This window comes from Apteryx rowi, unplaced genomic scaffold (genome assembly GCF_003343035.1).
Source record: "Apteryx rowi isolate R43461 unplaced genomic scaffold, aptRow1 scaffold_49, whole genome shotgun sequence".
Taxonomy (NCBI): domain Eukaryota; kingdom Metazoa; phylum Chordata; class Aves; order Apterygiformes; family Apterygidae; genus Apteryx; species Apteryx rowi.
Genome location: NW_020450749.1, coordinates 2,792,244 through 2,817,703, shown reverse-complemented (window position 1 = coordinate 2,817,703; position 25,460 = coordinate 2,792,244). Strand labels below are relative to the sequence as shown.

Genomic DNA, 25,460 nt, shown 5'->3' with positions numbered 1-25,460 from the left:
AAAAAGACAATGGCTTTCTGGAAATACTAGTGTCTGAGGAACTGAAAATTATGAAGGTGACAGAGAATGATAAATTGAGAAGGAACACAAAGGAATTAGGGTTTTCAGCAAAGGAGGTAAAGCAAGATCATATTGGGCAATGTTGAAAACGTGGTGACAGACAAATTACACATATGAAATATGTGAGATAATGAGAAGGTCGGGCTCAGAGGACAAACGCAGAGTTCCTTGGATACTCCAGCACTTATATCCAGATTTGTAGGTTGTCTTCATTGTGCTCTTTACAAAGTACAAGACGGTTGTGTCCTTGGCTTTATATTCTTTTGTACTGAGATCAGGAGATCTCACTGAATCATTACTGTTGGCCTTCCACACCACTTAAGATTTAGCAAATGGAAAATGTATGCACGTCTGCTATGACACAGAAAATTATTGCAGATAGTATTTAATTTTTTACACGCAGTACTAGCTTATGCAGAACCTTTAACAAGCAAATATACCCAGGTATGAAAATTTCTTTAAAAAAAATCTGTGGCTTCTTGTTATGCCTTGGGTATTTTTGATACTTTTTATTTTTTAATTGAAATTTCAGTATATTTTCACCATTATAATTTACTTTAATAAAAAACCAGCCAAAACCATAGTTATTCAACACAGATATTTCCTTTTTTTTTTTTTTTTTTAAATCTGAGAGCTGTAACACATGTTTTTAAACTCCTGGCAATTTACAGATCTCATAGTCAGAACATTATCCTGATGACCAGATTCTGTTTCTAAGACACAAAAAACATACCTGTGATGAAAATGAAGCTATTTTTTTGGCTGATTATTTCTCAGGGTGTGGGTTGTGTCATAGGAAAAAACAAGAAGAATTTGAAGGAGAGATTAAGTGTCTGAGATGTTCACTTGGGTCTTGTATAAAACGTGATGTAATTCAGATTGGCTGCAAATCTACTTTTTGTCTTTATATCTTGTAGACAGATTTTTCCCGTTGTTCATTTTGTATACATTTTAGTCTCAGTTTCCATACTTGCTTACATGTTCTGGCAAGGGATGGAAGATGATGATTTGCTTTCAAGAGAAAATTTTCTCTAGCAGTTTCTTTACTGCACTTTTTATATTTTCCTGTCATCTGTTTTTTTCATATGTTCCTTCTTTATTTTTATACTTTCAGACTATGAAGGTGATTGCTTTTAGAGCCTGTATAGGTTCTTATTATATACAGTAGCTCAGGGTGCCTAGCCAAGTACCTTAACCAGCTAGACAAACATAATGAGATTTATAGAGAGAAACAATACTGAGCTGTGCATATGGACTGTAGTTTTTGGATTTTTTGGATTTAAATTGTAAGAAACGCTTGCAATGTAGAACAGAATAGAAATAGTTTAATCAACAGTAAATATTTCCAATAACTGTGCCATCCAGTATCGCATTTGTGAAATATTTTTGTATGTGGATCTTTAGGATGTGGTTAAGTAGGATCAACCTGTTGATTTTTTTTCAGGGGATTTTTAAATACCCAGACATTTAGCTCTCCTTGATTTCTCGTATTCCAAATCACTGTTGGGATGCAACTGAAGTGACAGACTGGGAAGAGCTGTTCTAGCACTTCTCTGGTCCCTGGTCACTGCAAAACTGAAACTTGAATTTTAAACAAAAATGTCTAGGCCTTTCAATGATCAAGAAAACCTTGCAAATGTAAACTAAGTGTGGTTTCTCTGAATCTGCAGATTTACTGAGACATTTTATTTCAAATAATCCTCATGAGATGATAAAGCTGAACTCATCTGGACCAGTGTTATTTCACAGAACTTTTAAAAGAATACTTACATATCAGCTAATTCACCATCTTTTAGCATGGTTCTGTGTATTCTCTAGTGCTGCTCAGTTTCAAATATTCTAAATCCACCAGGCTCTCGCATGCCGAATGCTCTTGCATCCTGTGGGCTCCCCTCCCACTTAGCATTGTGGCGGGCAAAGAATAATCACAATTCCATGACATTTACTGATGAACCTTAAATTCAGAAGCTCCTTTTTAGTGAATGGGTTTCTGCTATTTCCCTTAGGGTACTTCTTTATTGTCTTACAGACCTTTCACTCTGTGGAATTTTTTTATAAAATTTTCCCCAGACTTCTCTTAAATCTCTTTGGCTTGGTTTTCCTAATACCTGAGAATTTCATATGAACTGCCAGAGGAGAAAAAAGGAGGTGGGATGGAGGGCAGCAACAAATTTGCAGGAAGAGTACAGTCAAAGTTCCACTGCTCTGTTTTCCTCTCCTTATTAAGATGTCTGCTTTTCCTTATCAGTCTCCTAAAAACTTATAGCTTAAGTCACAAGAATTACACTGTTGAAAGAAGTGGACTATTGTGTTGAATTTATATGTATTATGAATGTATAAGTATGAAAACTTTTCCTGTGTATATTTTCTGTCCTGCCCACTTGTTGTACTCTGGGTAAATTCCACTGAACTGAACTGGATTTTGTGGTGAATTTATAGGCCAAATCATCAGCTCTAGGCTTTAAGAGTTTGTTTTTAGCTTCTGGAAGAGCAGGAGCAATCATTCTTAAAGCAGGGCACTTTAAATCACACAAAACTCAATGGAAGTTGGGGGTATTAAAAGTCAGAATCTTAATTTGCCTCCAGATTTTACAGAAGGTGTCTTAGTTGCACTCTATTGTGGTCATTCTCACCATTTAAATCTCAAGTGTAACTATGAATTGGAAATGAAATTAATGACCTAACCTTTTTTTGCTGTTACAGATTGACCAACTGAAACAGGAACTCTCAAAGAAAGAATCAGAACTTCTTGCCTTACAGACTAAGCTTGAAACCCTTAGCAATCAGAATTCAGATTGCAAGCAACACATTGAAGTGCTTAAAGAGTCACTTACTGCCAAAGAACAGAGAGCTGCCATACTTCAGACAGAGGTATGGTATCTTCTAATCATAAAATGCAATATACATGGTCAGTTAAATGGTGTGTATCAAGGTGATCATGTATATGTTACAAACCTGTGTAGAAGCAAATTTGTTAAAGAATAATGAAATAGTTTTAAACTCTTTAAATGCCTACATATATATAAAATATATACATGTAGTATACAGTATATATATACACACACATATATTTATATATAAAATATATATATGTAGTACACCATATAGATTTTTTTTAAGCACCTACTACTGAATTTTAAGAAAATGTTTAGATGCCTGTTTCTCATTGCCCCAATGGGAATTGGGGAAGCTGGACCCTAATGACTTGCTTGATTGTTGTGATAATTGATCAGAACTGGGCCAAAGGATTATGTAATTAGGATCAAAAGGGTAATCCACCTCCTATGTGTGTGCATCTATTGTGGAGATTTTTACTGCTCTGGTTGTCCTTATTTCCTATTCATATATTTCATTCCTTGTTTTTTCATCTACCAGTTGACTAAGTTTTCTTTTTGTTTGCTCAGGCTTAATGCTTCTTTTTTACTGCGTATTTCGATTCTGAAGTGTGAAGCTACGAATGTATTTAGAAAGGCTCTGTTGAAGGGTGCAGTATATTAATCTATGATTATTGTTTCTAGAGCAACTGACTTTTTTTTTAAATATGAGTAATTTCATGGTCTTTAAAGTAGGCCAGTACATTAGAGTATTATGTATGTACCTACAAAGTCAGATCTTGAAAATATGGGTGATGGAATACATGGTTGAGATAGTTGTCACATATGATGGAATGCATAAATCCAATGTTAAAAATGTTTTCCAGTAATTAATCTTCTGTGGTTTTAATAACTTTAATGTGGAGCATACAATACTGATTACATTGATTCGTATTATAACTTTTTCATTTTGTATTTTTAATGTGTGCACCTTTTTCAAGAAACAAAATATCTGTGAAATTCAGTTATAGTACTGATATAGTGCACATAGTTTCTATTCAGAGAATTATATACTTAAGGTATATGGGAGTCTTACAGTGTGCTTCAAATTTCTAGCTAACAAAACTTTAGGGGAAAAAACAGTTAGCTTAAGCTCATCATTCTCATGGAAGCAAAAAAAATATTTCTAAGATTCTGAATATCCCTCTGTGCTGTATGTCTTATCCTCATGTACATTAAGAAGATACAGATGAAATCTTGGGATTTCCAACTTCTGTCTAGTGGGCTGATTGGCCAGCCAGCATATATATACAATAAAAAATTGTAATAAAGACAAGGCTTAAAAACACAACAACTTTGGCAGATCCCTGTCTAGCAGTCTAGCTTTTGAGTAATAAAGATTACATATTCTAAATCTTTGGCTGTGCATGTCTGTTTTGCAAAGTTTATATTACCTGTCATGCTGCTGAGGATAGTGATGAATTCCAGTGGTTCTCCAATAATTTGATTTCCTAATCTTTTTTGAGCCCAGTACATATTCAAGGCAGTACAATATTTATTGCTGGCAGGTGGACAGAGCTGACTGCTTCCTCTGAATCTGCAGTGCTCTTGATGATGGGCTGCTGGATTGTGCAGTCCTGATGGAGAACCAGTTGGTCTCTGATTCAATTCCTCTTGTTCCCAATTCCTACAAAACAATGGAATTAAGCTTGAACTGTTTACATGAGCAATTTAAGTTAAAATTAGCTGTAATTGTCTATTGGTGTGCAGGAGCAATCAGTTGTGTTGCATCTACTTATTGTTAACCTCTTGGGGAAAGCAAATGAAAGATTAATGTGCGAATAATCAGATAGTTGGCTTGATATGAGGAATGCTCTATAAGGGCAGTGAATGAACCCATTTTTTTTTGCCTAATATCATGTTGTTTGTGATAAAAGTGATTGTAATACTTTGTGCCAATAGTATGAGAGTCTTCCAGCTTACGATGCAAAAATACCAACAACCCCAAAATCAACCAACCAAAAAACCCAGAAATGCTGTAAGTATAGGATTAGTGAAAGATATGCACAGTATAATTTCTACTCAGTGGAAGGTATCACCTCCTGATTTTTATTATTTATTTTAGTCAACTCTGTATTTCTATATAATTCAAATCATTCTCATGACAAGCAGTGGGTGTTGCAGATATAAGAGACTTTAAAACAAACAAACAAACAAAACACAAATATCCTCACAATATTTGATCTCAATTCGTTATTTAACCTAATCAGGTATCCAATTTAAACTAGTTGTCTCAGCTACTTCCATAGGCAAAGAGCAGGCACTCTCAGTACCTCAGTATTCTCATTCATCCCATCTGTTTTAGACACCTTAGAATAAGGTGTCTAAATCACCCTCTGAAAGCCTCAGTCTCTTCTTTGATTGTGGAAGAGCTTGGACAACTAGATTAAATTTGACTTACACTTTAGGCAAGTAAAATTAAGTGGAGTGAACTCCCTCCCCAATAAAATTTCTGCAGACAGAATGGCAAAGGGGGCTGAGATGAATATAATAAAAGAATATAAATAGATTTGTGTGTGTATGTGGAGGTATATTACAAAAGACATTTTGGAAAGATGATGAGGCAGAAGTTACACATGACTAGCTACATGCACACAAAAAAGCCTTCACATATAAGATGGCATAGGGGAAGTTGAAGGAGAGAGGGAATATGGTAAAACCTTTTGACTGGGAATTCTCAGCGTTAATTTAATGCCTGTTTTTTTCCAAAGACTTCTGTCTTAATTGCTTGTCTGTAAAGCATAGAAAAATTTTCCTTCTTTTTAAGAGAACACTCTTAAAGGATTAATGTGTTAATGGTTGGTAAGGAGCCAACATGATTATTGTTTGTAATTGTAACACAGTAATTATTACTCTGAGAAGTTTTGAAACAGTGTATGCGCAATAATAAAGATTTTTATAAAGTTTCATGGTAGGGAGTTAATTATGGAAACAGTAGTAAGGGAAATGGATGATTCAATAACCCTACAAGTCTTCAAAACTGCTTGCATTTCTGTTAGATTTACTTTAAATAAATGCAAGTTATTGAGCTTTATGCAGAAATAACCTGATGAAAATTTCTGGTGTAGGTTATGCAGGAGGTAAGTGTGGACTATCTTTTTTTATCGTTAAGATGAAGGGAGTTCATCCTCTATGAACTGAAGAAAAGGAGAACTGTTGGTATCTACCTAAACCAAGTTTGAACTAGTCATATTGAAGGAATCAGGAGCTCCTTGAAAAATACTGAGCTATCTAGTCTTGTTTCCTGGGATAGTCTTACAGCTGCCTTCAGCTATCCATAAGAAGTACTCTAATATAACCAAACATAGGATTTGTCATAAATTGTTGTATAACTATGCAAGAATATTTACTTTCTCTGACAGTCATGAAAAAAGAGTGACAGATCTCCGTGTCCAAGCAATTTCACAGACTATAAAATGAAGATTCTTCAAGGCTGACATGCGTGATCTGATGATGCCGTATTATTATTACATAATTTTAAGATTCTCAGGGTTTTGGCACATTCCTTACTGCTCTGCTGAATGCTAGGGAGCTTTCCTGGTTAAAAGTGGTTGCCAAAAGAGTCTCCTCTTCACAGACTACTACATTACAGCTTCCACACTGGTTATGCAGCTTACTGAGAAATATCCTGTTAACTTTGGGCATTCTGCAGAAATGTGCTGGGGCGGTGAGCATCTCAAAAGCTGGACAGCAGCCGGGATTTGTAGATCACTGCATCTACTCCTGTAGGCAGAATTCCTTGCTGCTTATCAACATTTAGACAAAAACAACAATAACACACTCTTAATAGAAGCTTCAAGAAGACAACATATTAAAATTAATTATTAATCCCATAATAAACAATGGCTTAGTTTCCTGGCTAATTTGTGAGGTTGTAGCTCACTCATGGGATGCAATAACTGAGGCCTCTTTGAGCGATCTTGTTCCTAGTGTTAGTCAGATAGGAAAAATCAAAATGGTGTCTTAGAGTAAAACTTCCCCAAACTCCCCTCATAACCACAGTCAGTTTTATGTGGAATCTTTTTGGTAACCATTTCGCAAATATCAACTTCATATAACTCAACAGTGTCTTTTTTCAGTACTCATAGGTATTCTGTATCTCAAAAGGACCTTTTACATTTCCTTTTAATCTTTATTTTGGAGGGACTAAGTTTGTCTGGGTGTGATTCCAAGTATGAAAGGAGGTCCTATATGCTTTGTTTCTGTTGTATATTTTGAGCTGCGTTAAAGAAAAAAAGCCTAAAAGCTCCTCTAATGAAGCTCATGTATTTCCTGCAGAAAATACAATCCTTGCATAGAGAGAAATGTGGTAGGGGAGAGGAGCTTATTATATACTAAAAACAAGACCTATCTTTGTGTTAGACTTGAAAATGCAAATGTCATTTACATGGTGATCAGGCATGTGGCCTGCCAGTGCAGATGGATGAGGAATAAAAATACTGCTTTGCCAGCAGTACTCTCTGAGGCCTGGGTTTGAAGCTAAGCTAATTCCTGGTGTTCTGTAGGAGGAATCCAGCTGATTGTAGACATAACAGGTTTGGTTTTCTGCAACCTGGAATCGACAAAAGATTTTGTCTCCTTAGTGCACCCGATTCTTCTATTTCCAAGCCTCAGGTCTTGTCTAAAGGGAGGGCAATGGCTTGCAGCAGCAGATGGGGAAGCAGCTACAGGGAGATGCAGGGCAAACGGCAGACCTCCAGCAGGTGGAAATCATTATGGAAGGAATTTTGTATTGTACAAGCTATTGTTGGTAGTTCCCAGATGAGTAAAGTTAATAACATTTTGGCCTGCATTAAGCCATTCTCTTTCTGCACATCCGAGTCTTATTTTTGCAGAATAGGTAGATTTTGTTAATTGTCACTGCAGAATTTTATGCTGTCCTAAAACATGCTCATAACATGACTTAAAGGGCTGCTCTCTGGAGGTGAAATGTAACCATCAAAGGCCAATTCTAATCCTGAGCTGAGTAAGGTCTTGGTAGTTGCAGTGTCAACTTCCTGCCTCAGTAAGATTACTTTATAATCACCTTGTTGTAATTAAAGCAGTTCAATAAATCCTCAACAGCATCTCAGTTACTTCATAATAAGCCTTTTATTATTATTTAGCTTAATAATAGTACTCTGCAGACTATCTTCAGGTTTCTTTTTGAGCCAGCAGCTGCATATTATGCAACAGAAGGTGATTCTGCTTGATACTCCTCTATCTTGCTCATGTGTTTCTTGCATGGCAGGTCTAATAAGGTATGAGGCTTAGAAGTAATCTGTTGGCATCTGTTATAATTTCTTGTAGTTCAGGTATCCTTGGAAGTTCACTAATTTCACTTTGTTTATTGATGAATTCTATCAAATTTTGTTATTCAGCAGAAAAAAGTATTATCATTCCAAGTCTTGTCTTTTCATGATGTCTCAGCAAAATTAGTTCAGAAAATATTACTTCTTTACAATTGAGCTCATTCTTACAGTTTGTTTCAGTGGTCAGAAATGAAGTGTAAACAGAGATATAATGATTCTTTGCTTAATCTTTGTAGAATGTTGGCTGCTATTGATAAGCCTGACTAACTAGTGTATCTGTTATCAAGATAGTTGATTTTCATGTATTTATTATAACAGATCATCAGAAATAAGGGGACATCTGGATATTTTTGAGTATAGTTAATTTCCTTCAAACAATGGTAATTGGGTCAGATTTCAGATGCAATGGCACTTTGTCAAATGTTGTGAGATAAAAACAACAGTTTATAGGTTGAGTATAGATTTTAGCATGATGTGCTTTTCCCTGCATTTCTGTTGTCTTCAGTGATGTTAGTGGTTTCTTATTTTTATAGGTTTATTTGACTTAAAAAGCTATCATTTGAAGTTTTCACTGACAGCTGCAACAAAGAGATATAATCCCGTAAAGCAATGACTATCATGGTGGCCAGAGTTGGGAGGTCTGAAAATAGTTTATTGCCAGTAGGAAAAATGTTTGGAACCGGTCCTTCGAAGGTTCACCACCTCTGCTGTGTGCATTTCATTTTGTTCCATTTTAAGGGTATATATAATAGTAGTGCCAAACTATGCAAACTTTTCCTACCTTAAAGTGTATAGCCTTTGTTTTGATTCTCTCTTTATTAACGATGTGAAAACCCTGAGGACAGATAAAAATAAGCAAGGTCAGGCCACTCCAGCTACAGAACATTGAAAATGCCACTGTACTCTTTAGAGATCCTGTTAAAAGGAAGAATATTAGACTGAGATTTTTCTTTTGCTGTTGTGAAAAAGCCATAGATGTTTACTTTTAAAATGAAACCTCATGCTTGCTTTTAAGTGGGAAAGAAATTAAACACCTCAGATGATCCTTATTGGCGATTTTTAAAAAATAAGAAAGACTAATTAGACTAATTTGTATACTTCAGATAGTGATAGGTGGTACAGTTTTAGATTATATTAGCACATTTTAGCAGTGACTGGCACTGCTAAAACTATTGTTCCTACCAACAGGAAAAACAGAAATTGATGCAAATAACATTCATTTCGGCTGGGTAGCTCAGTGGAGCAAAACATTCATTTCATAAGCAATTCCAGCATTTTAGCACTTTATTAGTTACTGTACCATTGCTTTAGATAGCACACTGCCATTTTGTGTTTGTGTTGTTTGAATGTTAATGAACTGTGAAATAGGTAGATGTCTACAAAGAAATTTTGTAGATTGTGAGCATGGTCCTGTCAATGAAATTAATGGATTAGAAAGATACGTGAAGTCTGTACTGTAACTGAATATTGAGGTGTTGGATACACATGTATTAATATTGAAAACCTAATAAAAATGAAGAGGAAAGGTGGTTATAGTAGATATTTACTGCAATCTGGTTTACTTTTAAAAAAATCTGTTTATAGAGAAGGGCGGTAAAATGATTGTAAATGACTTCTTGGCAGTTCTTTGTCTGCACAAAGAGCAAATAAAAGCAGACAGCACAGAATAATTGGAACAAAACCACAAACCCTTTATTTTACTTTCTATTACAATGTTGATATTGAATATCTTTTGAAATGTAAATCTGTTTTTAATTTTACAATAATAATGGTATAACTAAAGTCATTTTACTCTGACATTTGTATTTTTCTAGGTTAGCGTTTTACTTTAAAATTGTATTTTTCTTTTGTTTTGTGATTTTTCTTGTTTCAGATTAGGCCGAGGCAGATATTCCAGTGTGGTCTCTTTGCTGCACTGCCAGTGTACTGTTCTGTAATTTTGCTTTGCGTGCAAAGGAGAGATCACCCACTGCTTAAAGAAAACAAACAACCCCCCCCCCCCCCCCAAAAAAAAAAAAATCAAAACCAACGCACCCCCGTTCTGGAGGCCTGGATACCACTTACTCTCCTTTGAGTAGGACAGGGAGGGGCTGAGTAAGGATGCTTTTGCTTTATGCTGCTCATCAGCAGTGTCTGGTCTAAGTCTGACCAATGCAGAGTGACTTAAGTCACAGCTTTCTCGACAGTGCATTGCATGTTTCAGGTCAAGTTTTATCCCAGGTATGGAATATGTTTCACTTTTTACACAGTTTTGACTTCTGTTGGCCCCTCTGACAGCACAGGACACGAGAGGGGAACATAGTGGCAAGGCAGTAAATTCAAGGAGTTAAACTGAAAGAACATCTAGATTAGCAAAATGCTATGTTAAAGCAGAAAGCAACTGTGAAGTAAAACTTTTTTCCATCAAAGTCACTAGAAAGAAAACCAGAGGGGTACCACCTCTACCTGCTTCTGCTTCCCCTGCATCTTTGAAGTAAATCAAGTGCAATATGGAAGCTTTCTGAACAACTGCCGATCTATAAGTGCTTCATTTACTCAACTGTTTGTAAACTTGCTATTAGCTGCCTCAGCGAGGACGGAAGAATTGACTGGCGTACAAAAATGTTCGCATGGCTGAGAGAGAAAGGCTGCTCTCAGAGCAGCTCAGAAGTGCGAAATGACAGTGGCTCCCCAGGAACTGCCCTGCTCCATTTTGGATCTGAGTTGGGGTGGAAATCAAAAATGTTATCTTCACTAATTGCTACTTGTTTGCTTCACCTTGCAGTTGGGCTTAACTGCAACCTGTCCCTGCGGTCTTTTGTGCATGGGATAATTTATTGCCCTCAGTTCAGGAGTGCGTTAGAATAGCTTGAGAACCCCAAGTATCTCTAGAGACAGAAGTTAAACTTTCACAAGTTTGCCTGGCTTTGGCTACCCTGCTTTGGGAAACGTCTGACACCAGCTGCCTCACTCCTCTTATGCAATTCAACCAGGTCTGACTGTGAATTCTGCTCCTCTGTTGGTGCTTTAGTTTGACTATTGGCAGTAGGCTTTGAGGGTCCAAAAACCAGCTAGCAATGAAAATTGCTCAGTGTGACTGAGCAATTTTAATACTTCTGGTATGCTAAGAGGTATAAAGTTTTTAATAATGTTATGGAATTATTATAAGTATTTCTGAAACTGCTTGAAATTTGATTTCAATAAGCCATATATTATAAACCATGAGTTAATAATTTTAAATACAGATATGCAAGTGGGAATTTAGCAAGCATGCATAGCTGTTTTTGATTCTGCAGCATACACTGGAAATGCTTTTGGTTATCTACAGTATGGTAATTTGTGCTTTTGGTATAGTTGGAATCATGGGTCTACACATATTTGGAGATTTCCAGAAACAGACCAGGAAATAAGCTGGAATAGCAGTGAATCCCCCTTCTTGTTTTCTGTTGTGGGATATGTGGTGTGTAGGTGGAAGGGAGCGAGGAAGAAGCACTCCCCTTCACCAGTCCTGTGCCTGGTTCAGCAGCCTTTCCACGGGCCTTTCAGTCAGCTTCCTGCTCACCAAGTTTCTAGAGTGCAGAAAACCTGTGGAGGCTCTTGCTTCCTCCCCGGAGATGTGGCTGGAAAGAGTAATGACAAGGCACCCTTCCTATACGTGTGTAGAATAAATTCCCGTGTACTACTGTACCAGGTCATGTTCTAATGCTGTTATCTGGCAGATGGACTGACTGAATTATTAGAGCTGTTGGTAGCCATTATGTCAAGTTAATACTAAAAACTACCCTCAATCTTGAGAGAAATCAATAATAGATCTCTTGAAGGCATGAACACATCCCTTTCTTTATGAAATTTAGGGCAAAGTCTTGTATTATTTGTGCAGACTGCTTAGACTAAGTTCCAGCAGAGATGACAATAGCAAATTATGTCACCAAATTGTCATTTTGTAATGGTATGACAAAACTGTATGAGTGGTTTCAGAAGTAGTATTGTGGGCAAAAACCGTAACTTTCTCAAAGCATATGATTATTGTTTTTTATTGTCCCCCCTTCCCAGATCATCTCAAGCTAATGTATTTAAACAGTAAATTAAAACATTAAGAATATGGCAAGTCATATTTAACAGGCAGTGCCTGAAATTATAATTTTTGTACATGCAAAATAGGTAGGTAGTGTTGTAACTTGGACTGAATCGGCATGTGAAAGAAATAGGAAAAACTTGCTTTATTTTTAGGTCTTGACTCTTTTTAAAATGGTCAATGTGCTAAGATTAATAAAATTTGCTTTCAGTGTAGCCACTGAAAAGAATACTCTGCCATTATTTGAGATCATTAAAATTACATCATTTTTCAACCAATTGCCTCTTGTTCCTTGAAGGTTTGTAGTAATAATAATAAGTTTATTCAAAATATACTAAAATTGAAGATGGATACACCATATGCTGGTGATTTCCAACGATGCTAATATCACTAGTCAGAGAGCATCAGTCAACAGCTATTTTATTTTGCTATTTTATTTGCTGTCTGGTCCACTCCTGTAGAAAACATAACCTTTCCTTTTGTTTGTCTAATTATATGAACATTGCCCCTATAGGACAAGTATTTAGGAGGTGTTCAAAATGTTTATCTTTCTTATTATAAAGATATTATTTATGATATTACATTAGTGATCCAATAATAGTTTTAAAAGCCAGTGTACATAATTTTATATCTACTGAAAACTGGTTTGTTGAAATTGGTGTAGAAAGCTTTGTCTTTTGAATTGATCTAGTCGTGAGGCCTTACAAGAAGTAGCAGTTTGATTTTGGTAGTGATAATAACATATCTTAATATATTCTAGTGTTGTTAAAGCCATACCTTGCAAAGAAAACTATTCTAGGATACAGCAAAGATAAATTAATACTTTGGGCAGATAATTTTCATAATAATTGAATATGTTAACATTGCTGTTACCAGTATCTGCAAGGAGGTTATCAAGATGCACCCAGGCTCTTCAGTGGTGCGTGGTGGGAGGTTGAGGTACAACAGGCAGAAGTTGAAACAAGAGAGACTGGGTATAAGGAGAGCAAAGATAATTAAGCCCTGGAGCAGAGGCCCAGGGAGGCTGTGGAATCTCCATCCTTAGAGGTTTTCAAGACCTGACTGTTCAAAGCCCTGAAAGACGTGGTCTGAATTCAGTGTGACCCTGTTTTGTGCTGGAGGTTGGACTAGAGACCTCCTGAGACTCCTTCCAACCTGAATCATTCTTTGGTTTTACAAATGAAGCTTTTTCACATGAATGGACAAATGCATACAGATAACACTCCCCCAGAGATGTATATTTTCTGCTATGTATGAGTTATATACTAGCATTCATTCATCCACAGGAAGATTGTTTATTGATTTTTTTCAGATTGAATGTGTTCTTGATAATAGCTTTAAACTTTATGCCTTTTTTGGAACACTATTATTTTTCTTTTAATAAAAATTTGAAATGAAATTGTTGCCTAAGGAAAAAATGACTGGAAGAGTAGAGTGTTCCATTTGTGGGGCCTGTAGAAAATACTGCTCAGCGACAGGAAAACACAGATGAAAAGAAATGGGAAAGATGAAAGAACAAAGATAAGGGCTGTATACTCAATGTGTAAAGATTTTATGCAAGTTGTTTAAAGAAATAGTTTAATAAACATTAGATTTATTTTACTGTCAAAACACTTCTCATTTTCATCCATTTTCTTTAATTAAAATGATAAATAAGTGTTTACTTTTTTCCCAATTCTTAGATTTACAGAGGATTACCTTGTTGCCATTTAAAGCAATATTCAATTAGATTTAATGAGCTTTTTTAATGGAGCAAAAGTTACTGTGATAAGAGAAATTAAGCTTCAATTAAGCTTGATTCTAGTGGATGGAAATTATTAGAAAAATATGAGTACTGTTAGCTACTAATTTAAAACCTTTGCCCTGACTGGAGAGATTTTGAGAGGATCTCTGGCACTTTGATATGATTGCTTCAGAAATGACTCTTTGTATTCTTTGATTATTGCTTATATTGTAACAGAGCCTAAAGGCCCCAGTTAGGATCCTAGTGTACTGGCACAGTACATAAAGCATGCAAAGAAAAATCCTTCTCAAAAGAGTGTTGAAATTTCACCAGATGGGTGCAACATAAACAACAAGAACACAAAACAACTGTAGATGTTATAATTATCATAATAACTATTAGACATAACCCCTCGCTTCAAAACTGTAAATAAATATTTTGTATATATCGCTATAGTGAAGTTTGAGGAAGTTACTGAACTGGCTTTGCATATTTTTGCAGGGAGTTTTTTTGTGCTTACGGGACAGCCAGGGAGAAAGGACTAGAGCCGCTTCAAGGACAGTGAGTTATTAAGTCGGCGGACTGAAGGGAGGTGGGGGTCGATGGCTTGGTGGATAAGGCGCTAAGGGCAAAGCCCAGCAGCTCTAGTGGCTGTACAGGGGAAAGGGGGACAGGGCAATGGCTGGCTGGTGTTTTGTGTCTGCTATCTCAGGGTAAAAATGAAAGAAGATACCAGATCATTCGTGAGGTTGAGCCTTGCGTGGGGAACATCTGGATAGCAGTTTGCTATGCAAAGGTAGGGACGATGTAGACATTTACTTCTAGGCTGTACCAGTGTATATTTTTTATATTGGTGGGTAAGAATGTAATTCAGGGTATAATGTGGGGCAGTTCAGGCTCTCTGCTGGAACTAAGGCTAAAGACAGTTATTTTTTTTTTGTCACTGATTCAGTTTGGAGACCTTCTTCAGTGAAGAGATTTGCTCTTCCTGCCATAGATATCAGAGTTCTTTTCATAGCTAACACCCAGTATTGCTCTTTAATCAAGGCTGCTGTACGTGCAAAGATATATTCTCAGCCTGCCCTCTACCTCTGCAGAGGAAAAATCATGCTCTCAGCAAAAGCAGAGATTAATAAAAGAGGAGATATGCCCTATGCAAAATAGGGAAGGTTCTGCAGTTTTGGTGTTCCAGAAATCTTGAGAGGGGCTCATATTGACCATAGACCGCAGATGGCTTTTTGATTCTTTTTTTGGTAGGATTCTGAATAATATTTTCCTTATACTTTGGGTTTTAATTTTTAAAAAATCTTTTAGAAGGAAAAAAAGTTCTAGTCCTTGATAGCATAGTGGAAAATGAAAGCAAGTTTGTGAAAGATCAATGTTTTCACAGTTGACCTGCTAATACTTACAGAAGCCTCTAAATAAGATCAACTAAGGCGAACAAAAGAAACTATAAACTTACATTGTACCAAGTAATAATATAGTGTAATTAAGTAACATCTTGCCTTTCTCTAGCATTTTTCACACTTAAAAGTCATCAAGTAATGCAGACTGCAAGAACTTTTGAAAGATTTGTCGCTGTTGTATGTAAAAGGTATTTACAGATCTTTTTCCTGCAAAAGAAGAAGCAGCACTTGTTTTCTCCTGAATAATTTGATTCTGTCATTACTTGGTGTACCTTCAGCTAGCTGGTGTTGTGAACTTAATGAAATTCCAGTTCTGTGGCATCCATTTTTTGTGTTCTGTTAAAGAGGCTTTTTCAGTTTTTAAACTGGGCAATATAAAAACCTAGACATAAAAGTACTGTTTCATTTAGACAAGCAAAGGACAATGCATGTGTGGCAAAAGCTGTCTATCTGAAGCAGATTTGGTATTTCACAGCTTTACCATAGTAAGCCATGGTAGCTAAGCTGCGTAGCCTTAAGGCTTTAGTAAATAAAAGTCCTTGTGGACTGGCTGGCACTGACATGTGGGAACAATCTTCTTAGCTTCCAGTTGTAGGGAGGAATTGCAGTTGTGCACAGCGAGCCTGAAAATAGCGGTCTTACACTTGAAAAGAAGCTGAGTGAAACAACTACTGTGCATGATAGCATCAAGTTAAATAAGGATATTAATGACCTTACAGCAAAGATTTTTAAAGATATATAGTTAATGAGAAGGCTTTGAATTTAATTTAATTAAAATATAAAATGTTCTCAAAGGATCTCAGCCTCTCGGGATGCTAATTAACATTTTCTGGACTTGCGTAGGTAAAAAGTGACTGTAACAAGGTTCTGAAATCATCTGTCTGCTTTGAAAAATGTTCTTTTTACATTTTTGGTGATGTAAGTGGTTACAATGATAGTAAACCGTTGAGTCAGCTGACTCAGTGTTGCAGCTCTTCTCCATTTGGGATATCACTTCCCATTTTTTTTCCTCTCTCTGATGCTTTTCCTATGATTATTTTAATGTATGGCATTATAACTTAAATCTTAGCTCTTCAAACAAATACTTTGTATTTGTTTCCTATATAGCATCATATGTCTTTTCACTGCTAGGATTAGTTAAACTATTTCTATGAAGTAAAGTTTGTAAGGCAGTAATATGTGTTAAAGAAATGCCATTATGTGGCATTAAGTAATTTGAATTTGTATAACTGCTTTTGGTTATTATCTGCTCTGTGAAATATAACAAATAAATCTTTGACTTGCTCGCTCTGTACTTCTGTGCTGAATGTGCATGCTTCCGCAAATAGCTGATTGAATTATCAGATCATTTGTATCTTTTCTCAGTGTTCGTTGCCATACTTCTGAGAAAGAAGTGTGGGATGTAAAAGGTGATGAGAAAGTCTGATCTGCTGATGTTGTTACAGTCACCATATATTGTAGTTTTCTTTCCCTTATATGTAAGGGAATTTTTGCTACCCTTGTCCATTCCACCAGCTGTTACTGTCAAAAGGCTCCATTTGTGAACTGATGAATTTACACTGTGTACTCTTTGCCACAGACTTATGTCTTTCTGTGTTTTTAAAAGACTCTTGGCTAATCGTAACTGAGTATTTCAGTATGATAACATTGAGTTTTGTGGAAGGGGTAGAGTATGATGCTAGAAGCAATAACAGTTTAGAAAAGTGAAAAAAAAAAGTTTATAAAAATGCAACTAGATATTTCTGATGCATTTGATGAATGAATAACAGTTGTGAGAGAAGGAAGGGAGTTTTTGTCCAGTATTAATAACAATCTAAAATTTCATGAAGAAAATCAGGTGTTCTGCAGAATCAAAGGAAAACAGTGTAAAAGGAGCATGGAACTGTGGAAACAAATTGCAGAAGAAGCTACTATGGAAGAGCTCTGTGACAGGGACATAAGGGCTGGTTTGGAGAGCTGCTGCACATTCTCTAAGTCAGTAGAGTTCTGCTATGATTATGTTAGAAATGTATTTAAGTACCTTGTAGATTTAAGCCCTAACAAGATAAAATCAGGGAGTTTAAAATCAGGTATTTGGAGAGTTTTGAAAATATTGGCACTAGTGTAAAGCTGGATTGAGAAGCAGATCAGAAGATAGGAATAATATAATGGATAAAAATGTTTTGATTTCTGTTTCTACAGAGATTCTCTGGATGCCTATTTTAGCACAAGGGATCAAACTGGATTTGCAGATGCAAACCTTAATTTTGTCATTTTATACTGTGGGTTCCTGATTTTTGCAAGCTCAGTAATACCCTTTTGAAATAGGTTGTTTTCATAGTCATACATATATGCACTGTGAATCATCATTGCCTTTGCTGATCTTCCCTTCTACTACTTTTTTTTCAATGAAAATAAGTTTGATGCAAGCAAGGTTCATGGCAGATACTCTTACTAGCGTTGGCTAGAACTGGGCTGAAACACTTCTGCAGATACTGCATTTATGAAGGCTCTTTTCTTTCTTGTGCTCTTCTGCTTTTGCTTTTGGCTCTCAAAGTCTTACCTCAGGTCAAACAAACATAATGGCTGTTCTTTATCTCTAAAGCCTACTTTTCTCCAGCTGCCCTACGGTGTGAGATCAGGCACAGGATCAGTGCAGGGTGGGAAAGACTGAGGAGCTTGTAGACAAAACAGTTCTGGATCATGTTCACTGCATGCTCATTTTCCCCTTTAAACTGTTGAAACTGTTGAAGTTCCAAGAAAATACTTAAAATACTTTCCATTAGTTTAATTACTTTTACACTGTATCATTGACTTATTGAATTGGTATCAGTACTGAACACCATCAGAGCAACTCTAAACTGCATTCTGGAACTGATTTTATGTCTGGAATTGATTATAGTATTCATAAATACTATAGCTAGCTTCCTGTAATGCCTAATTGAAATGAAAATCAATATCTATTTTATCTCCTCACTTCTACATATTTATAAGCTTTTTCATGAATAATATTTTGATGTTTTCCAAACATGGGTGCTGTCTGTGGATCAATTTAAAACATTTTTATAACAAGATGGGAGGAGGTTACTTCCTGTTGTAAAACATTTACAGTATTTTTCAATAGTAAATTTAGAGAAAGATGGCAGTGGAAGATTTCCTTATGGAGGGCACTAATGTTGCCTTAACATTTTAGGATAAATATAAAAGAAGTGAGGAAAATAATTTCTGGCAGAAATTACTACTACCAGTGGTAGAAATTAGATTTTTTTTTTTTTCTTTGCATTTCTGCAAAAGTGTTCATGATGCCTGCTTCCCATATCTGGTCTAACAAAAGCTACTGCTCTATCTGGTCTGTAGCTTGCATGAAAGATGGATTAGTACTGGAAAGACTTGCATGGAGAACTGTCTTTCATCTTAACATTTAGATATATAGCAAAACCATGTAAAAATAAAAAGAGTCCTTACAGGGCAAGGAAGGAAAGCGTAGGAGAAAAGATGCACAGATCTGTGTGAGCTCCAGATTCTGCTTCACTGATGCTCCACCTGTCTCAGACCTCTAAAACATAACATAGTGCACAGTCTTGCTGGACCTGCACTACACTGAATTTCAGACAGAATGTGTATTCTGTGCCTTCATATATTTCCACAGTTATTTTTCTCTTTGAATATTTATAGCTAAACTTTTCTGCCTTATGTCAGGTGTAGTAAAATTCCTGAGATTAGAGTGTATGAAAATGGAAGATTTCATACAGAAAGTGTAAAGTCCCTTAATTCTTTTCAACACCTGGTCAAATCCATTTATTTGAGTTGCAATAATGTAATATTTTCCTTTGATTCATTTAGTCTGTTTTTGAGGTAAATGTAAAATTTCATATTACTCCTTTGGCTGGAAAAACTTGAATTTTTTCATTAAGACACATAGATTTAGTAAGATATTTTATTGAAGAGCTGTTTAGTCTTTCTAGAGTCATAGATGATACATGATAAAATTGCTTTACTCTTTTTGCATCTGGATACTTGTGTTTTTTTTTTTTTTAATTAGCTTTATTTTCCTGTAAATAAGGTCCTGACTGACCTTTCAATGTGAGGATTAGTTTGCTTCCTTGTTTATTTTGAAATGTTGCCAAAAATTGCAAAAACTGGAGAAGTTGCCTTTATTTTATCCCATTTTAGGATTTTAATGCATGATTTCATAAAAGTTGTGGTAAATACAATAGTACATATTTAATACAGCTTGTAGGTTTATGCTTGCAATAGACTGGAAACAATTGAGCGTAGTTTTCCTAAGCATAACCATAAACATAATGAAGTTTATCCTGCAAAGCGCCAGGCCGCAAATAAAGACAGGCGCATGTGTGGTCAACCTGCCCTCTGTTTTTAGGAAAAGTAGCATCGGACCAAATAAGCTAAGTTTCAGTCAGGCAGGAAATCTTTGCCAGACTTGACCCAGGCTCGTAGGCATTGGTGACTCCTCACGGTTCTTGCCCAGTCCTGCAGCTGTGTTGGTTTATGATCCGTGCAAAAGTTCAGGCTTATTTGCAGCAAAGTGCCAATGGCTCTGTCATCTTTTTCTCTTCCGACGTGATTCTGTGCACCAATGGTTGACTTCCTGTAATAAATTTTGAAGCAGTCTATCACGTACTTAATGAGAGGGTAGGCTAAATGATGTGTTTTCTTCCTAGAGGAAGAATGCTTTCAGGAATTAATAAAATATACAGGAATGTTTTGGTACCACAGTTTTTTAAAATGACCACTTATGTATAACAGAAATCACCTGTCATTTCTCTTCCTCTAATTATGGGGTTAAATTATGTTTTAGATGTGAGTTTGATAGACTATAATGTTGAGAGGAAGGTCTGTGAAAAAACCTTCAGTAAAAACCTTAAGTTGGAAGATCTTCAGGAGGTTGGTATGTTTTGAAATCTTTTGAATGTCTTGTTTACTATAATGGTGATAAGTACTTGTCTGGGAACTTTCAGAGGACATGCTTTGGAGTGCTTGGCAAACACTTGCTAAATTAGCTTTGTCATATATTTGTCAAGTACCTCAATTTTACAAACAAGGACACTCAAAATAGTGCAACTCATCCAAGATGGTTGGAAATAGCAGAAGAATTGAGGCTATAATTTGACCTGATTTTCAAGCCTGTGATTGGGCAAACCAGGATCAAATTCCCCTTATATGACATACTAATTTCTGCTATATCTAAATTAATCAGAAGCAATGTTGTACCTATTATGAAAATATGGTCTGATGGACCTTACTGGAACCTGATAAGGACTTTTTACATTGTGAGATGTGAACTGCTTCTACCAGGGGCTACACAGAAGCACCTACTGCTGATGCTGCTGAGGTGCGAAGTATTTGTGTTGCTTCCCGATGTTATGACTATTTCTATCAAGCACTACCACTTCTTGGGCTGTTCTTGCTAAATAGACCACCTGGTCCTAAAACCTTGTGGTGCTGCTGCATAGGTTCTAATTCACGCTAATATACTACTTGCTTTTAGCCTCTTTCTGATTTAAGCTAGGGTAATTCCATTTGCAAGATAAATCATCTTTAACATATGCTTTGTCTTGTAGAACCATGTGAAGGTGAGAGACTGATCTTTATTTCTGTTCACAGTGGCTTAATATGGTTTGGAGTTATTAAAAAAAATTATAATTATTTTATTATTCTATTATGGTATCACTCCTTTTCTGAAAATATTAGAAATTAAATTTAGAAAATAAAAATATATTAATCAACAAATGTATTAATCAACAAAAGGAAAACACATATAACTAGCTAGTAAAGCACAAAAGTAGTAATGGATAAAAGTGACTTTGAATATAGCATGATGCCGTGATAAAGGACAGATTGCCCCATTTTTCCCTGTGTGCAAGTCTATGATTGAGCTTCGCTGGCTTTCAGATTGTGTGGCTACTTCTCAAACTGTCTGATGCTTTGAACATATTTTAAACACAAACCGAGCATATGTTCTCATTGGCAGATTTTTTTTTCCTTTTTTTTTTTCCCCTGGAGGATTTCTGGGGTCATCAGCTGGGACCATAGTGATTTTTGTTGGTTTCACTATCACACACCACACGTTCATTCTGTGAGAATAAAAGAAGTATTCTGGATGTCTCTATAACTAGAGTTTCCCTTGTGTTTTGTTTAAACTTTTGCAAATTTTCTGCGTGGGTTGTCCCCAAGAAAAGCTGTGATGTATGTTAGCAAAGCTTTCTTTTTGATATGTTGCTGATAGTTTGATTTGAAATGCGACAGTCTCCTTTGCTTATGCTGAGTCAGATAATTCTTAAGCATTTTTTTAGAGTATTTCTCTTTTGCAGTCCCTGGAAAACTCTCTTTTTAAATACTTCATGTCTGTAGTGGCTCTAATGCTTTTTAAACTTCTTTGTTCAACTTCATTGTGAAAAGGAGGCTTTAAGCACAGCTATACAACAAATTCTCACCACTCACCTCATGAACAACAGCACAGGATGGCTGGGGTGTTGGGACCTTCTCACTTTCTCTTATGCACTGCTTTTTACGCTCAGCCCAAGCTGCTGCATGTGCCTCTCTGTGACTTAGGGCAACTTTGGGCACACCAGTCCTGAGGACTAGTGTGAAGGTGCAGTATCCTCCTGTTCCAGTGTTGTAGAAGTGTGCGTCGTCCTTGTTGTGGTGTGCTGTGGTGCCAGGCTTGGTGCTAGCATGTGTGTTGTCTATGCTTAGTGCAGGAGGGATAAAAGGATGAAAGATTGTCCTCAAGTTCAAGTTCAGATGTCACGTAGGTTGGAAGTGACCTCCAGAGGTCATCTAGCCCAAGCTTCTGCTCAGAGCAGGTCTAATTAGGGCAGGCTGCTCAGGGCTGTGTCCAGTCGAGTTTTGATATCTCCAAGGATGGATATTCCACAAGCTCTCTAGGCACCTGTTCTTAGTGTTTGACCACCCTTGTTTAAAAAAAAAAAAAAAAAAAAAAAGTCAAGTGGAAATTTCCATGTTCCAGACTGTGGCCATTGCCTCTCATCTCTCCCCTCTGCACCTCCGAGAAGAGTCTGGCCCTATTGTCTTACACCCTTCAGTTGGGTAGTTGAAGACAGCTATAAGATCTCCCCTCGGCCGCCTTTTCTTAACGGCATGCAGACCCGGGTCTCAGCCTCTCCTTGTACATCATGTGCTCCAGTCCCATGACCATCCTAGCGCCCTCCGCTGGACTCCTGCCAGTATTTCAGTGTTTACCTTGTTCTGGGGAATCCAAACTGCGCGCACAACTCCAGATGTGGTCTCATGAGTGCCAGAGGCAGGCTCCGCAGCCCCCACAGTAGGAGCTGCCTCTGCCTCCCATTAATTGGCTTTGTCTTGTACTGGTTAGCTATTGTCATAAGAAATTTGTTTTATAAGTGCATATCCTACAAAAGAAGCATTTATAGAACATGAGTTCTGAGTTACAATGTGTTGCTAATTTCAATAATTATTATTATTCACTTATAATTCCAAGTATTATCCAGTCATAATTCCAAGATGAATATTTTGATCAAGAGCTTATAATTATATTATTATTTGTTGTGTTATTTAACAGTCCAGTATTTTAAAAACGCATAATAGTCCATCAGTGAAAGAGAACTGCACCTATTCAGCAAATAGCTTTCTGTCAACCTTAGACCAAGAATGACTGGGAAAATGGTTTTAATGCTGTATCTCATCTTCCTCCATTAAGACAGATGTAGTTTTTATGATTTGAAGAGCAGGGCATGCTTTTCAAAACCTTGCCTTAGTCAGTTGCAGGCTTGTTGGTAGACAGGTTTTCTTGACATTTTATATTTTCCCTACTTGCTTCTGTGGGAACAAAGAACTAATGGTTTTGATGAGCAGGTGCTCAAACAGAACATGCAAAGAAGCTGTGCTGGTAACTGGAGTCAATCTGATAGTCTCTGCTGTCACCTGAGTTTCTCTCTTCATGAAGAGATTCAGGGCATGGTTAGGTGCTTCTCTGCTTCCATCTCCAGTTACTGTGCTGGACTCCGTAACTATCCCATAGGGAACAGAAACAAAGGCATGGCACACTTTGAAGTTCAGAGCCACTCTTCATTTACTTCATCTGTTTTGAGCTGGCTGAAAAGTGTCAGCAGTCACATGCATGTGGGGGTTGGCCACGTGGGCAGAACCACCACAGAATTCAGATCCGTTATCTTTGATTTCTTCCATCTAAGGAAAGAATTCTTACATGGATATAATAGATTCATTTGGGTCTAAAATGTAGTGGCAATAGTTAAAGCAAAATTTAAAAATAAAAACAATCATTATTTAAAATGTCAAATGTAGCAGCTGAGAGGGAACTCAGGCTGGCAGCTGTGATGTGCCATATTGATAAATCAAAATAATAAATTCAGAACATATGTTATGATCCCACTAATGTAATCCAGATTATGCATTAGAGGATAACAGTTGTGCCTTTTGAGTGCTAAAAGTTTACCTTGCTTTGACCTGAGGCCTCAAAGTATGCTGAAGGTACAGTGTGGCTTTATTGCGATAAATCCTATTTGTGTTAAATTGTTACTCTCTACCTAAGTTTTATTTGAACGTGACATACAACTCTGATTCCTAGTGTAAAACTCTTCATAAGATTTATATTGCCTTTTCTTTGTTGCATGAGATGCAGTTTAAACTGTAAGGTACCAAAATCTAGGGGGTGGGGAGGGAAAAAGCTACTTGCTGTGGTAAAACCTTAAAATGAGTGTGAGAGCATTTTTATGCAAGTGATGAGAACCTCCTGGACATGATTGACTTAAATTAGCTTGATTGCTTTTTATCAATTGCAGCTGCACTATTTAGCATAAAAATGCAAAACATCTAAAAATCATTTGCCTTGCAGCATAGTGGAAAGATGGTTTTAGTTAGTCTTTAAGATGTTTCAAATGTTTATTCTACACAGATTCTCTGAGAATGGATCCAGAACATATCTAGTTACAGAGAATTAGTACAGATATTGTAAACTTTGAGAAAATTAATTAAAGAAAATATGCTGCTTTATGAATTACATATTTAGGATTTGGGTAATTTTGCTTTTAACTGTGTTAGTAAGTTAAACAGTTCAAAGATATTTGTTATAGTGGCATAATCAGGCATCTGCTGTTAAAAACTAAAAGAGAAAGACTAGAACTTTTCATGAAACGTACAATTGTCTCACTTGCTGAACAGTGACATGCTTGAAAGAGAAATCCTGAAGTTATGTAGGAATAAATTTCTGTCAAAATAAGAGGAGAAAAGTTTAGACCCATGTGGCTGATTACAGGTTAGTTTTGAAAAACTGACCAGAGAAAGGTTGCTACTGTTACTTAAAGGTTGTGTTCTGTATATTGAGCTTTGGTATCTGATGTACATTTGCCCTCTGAATTTCCTTAATGCTTCTTTTTGTAGAACTGTACTGCTTGCGAACGCAGAACGCTACCTTTGGTTCAAAAGTTTTTATTTTTCCGTGGCTTAATGATTTAAACAGTATGTGATCTTGAGGCTAATTAGATGCTCCTTTGTATTCCCTGGATGCTTAACATTATGTAACTGACAGGGGAGATATTCATGCATGTTTTAAAATGTCCTGGCATCCTTTATTGTCAAGAATCACAACCAGGAGTTGTGCTGAAGGAGTACCCTTGCAGTTATGCCAAGTGATAGATTATAATAAAGAATGAGATTATCAGGAGTCAGTCAGTCCATTTGTACACTTTAAAGTGTTTTTGATACAGGGTTCCTGCATCAAGGTCAAAACCTTTTATTATTTTTTAGGTTAATTCACTCTTGCATGTTCCTAGGATAACCATGCCAGTTTAAGTCCTTAGACAGACTCTTGTGGTTAAGGTGGTCAAAATGGAAAAAGTGTCAGCTAAGGGCATACCAATGATACAGTCCCAGTGGCTGAATGCCTCCTAATGGAAATAACTTATGCATATAATCACAGGAAAATATGGGAACTATTTTCTTTACTATGAAAAGACACCTTGTGCTCCTCAGGTTTGTGCTTTGTTAATATTCAAAATTGCGTCTACATGCATCATCCAGCAGCTAAAGTTTTACTTTTCTTTACTCCTGTTA

The 25,460-nt window shown here is 36.5% G+C and overlaps 1 protein-coding gene across 1 annotated transcript in view; it reads left to right on the top strand.

Moving 5' to 3' along the window:
• ERC2 (ELKS/RAB6-interacting/CAST family member 2) overlaps positions 1-25,460 on the top strand; it is a 252,129-nt gene that overhangs the window by 154,964 nt on the left and 71,705 nt on the right. Inside the window, exon 7 of the mRNA XM_026078857.1 lies at positions 2,764-2,931. Within this exon, the coding sequence (XP_025934642.1) occupies positions 2,764-2,931 (168 nt within the window). The remainder of the gene's footprint in view (positions 1-2,763; positions 2,932-25,460) is intronic.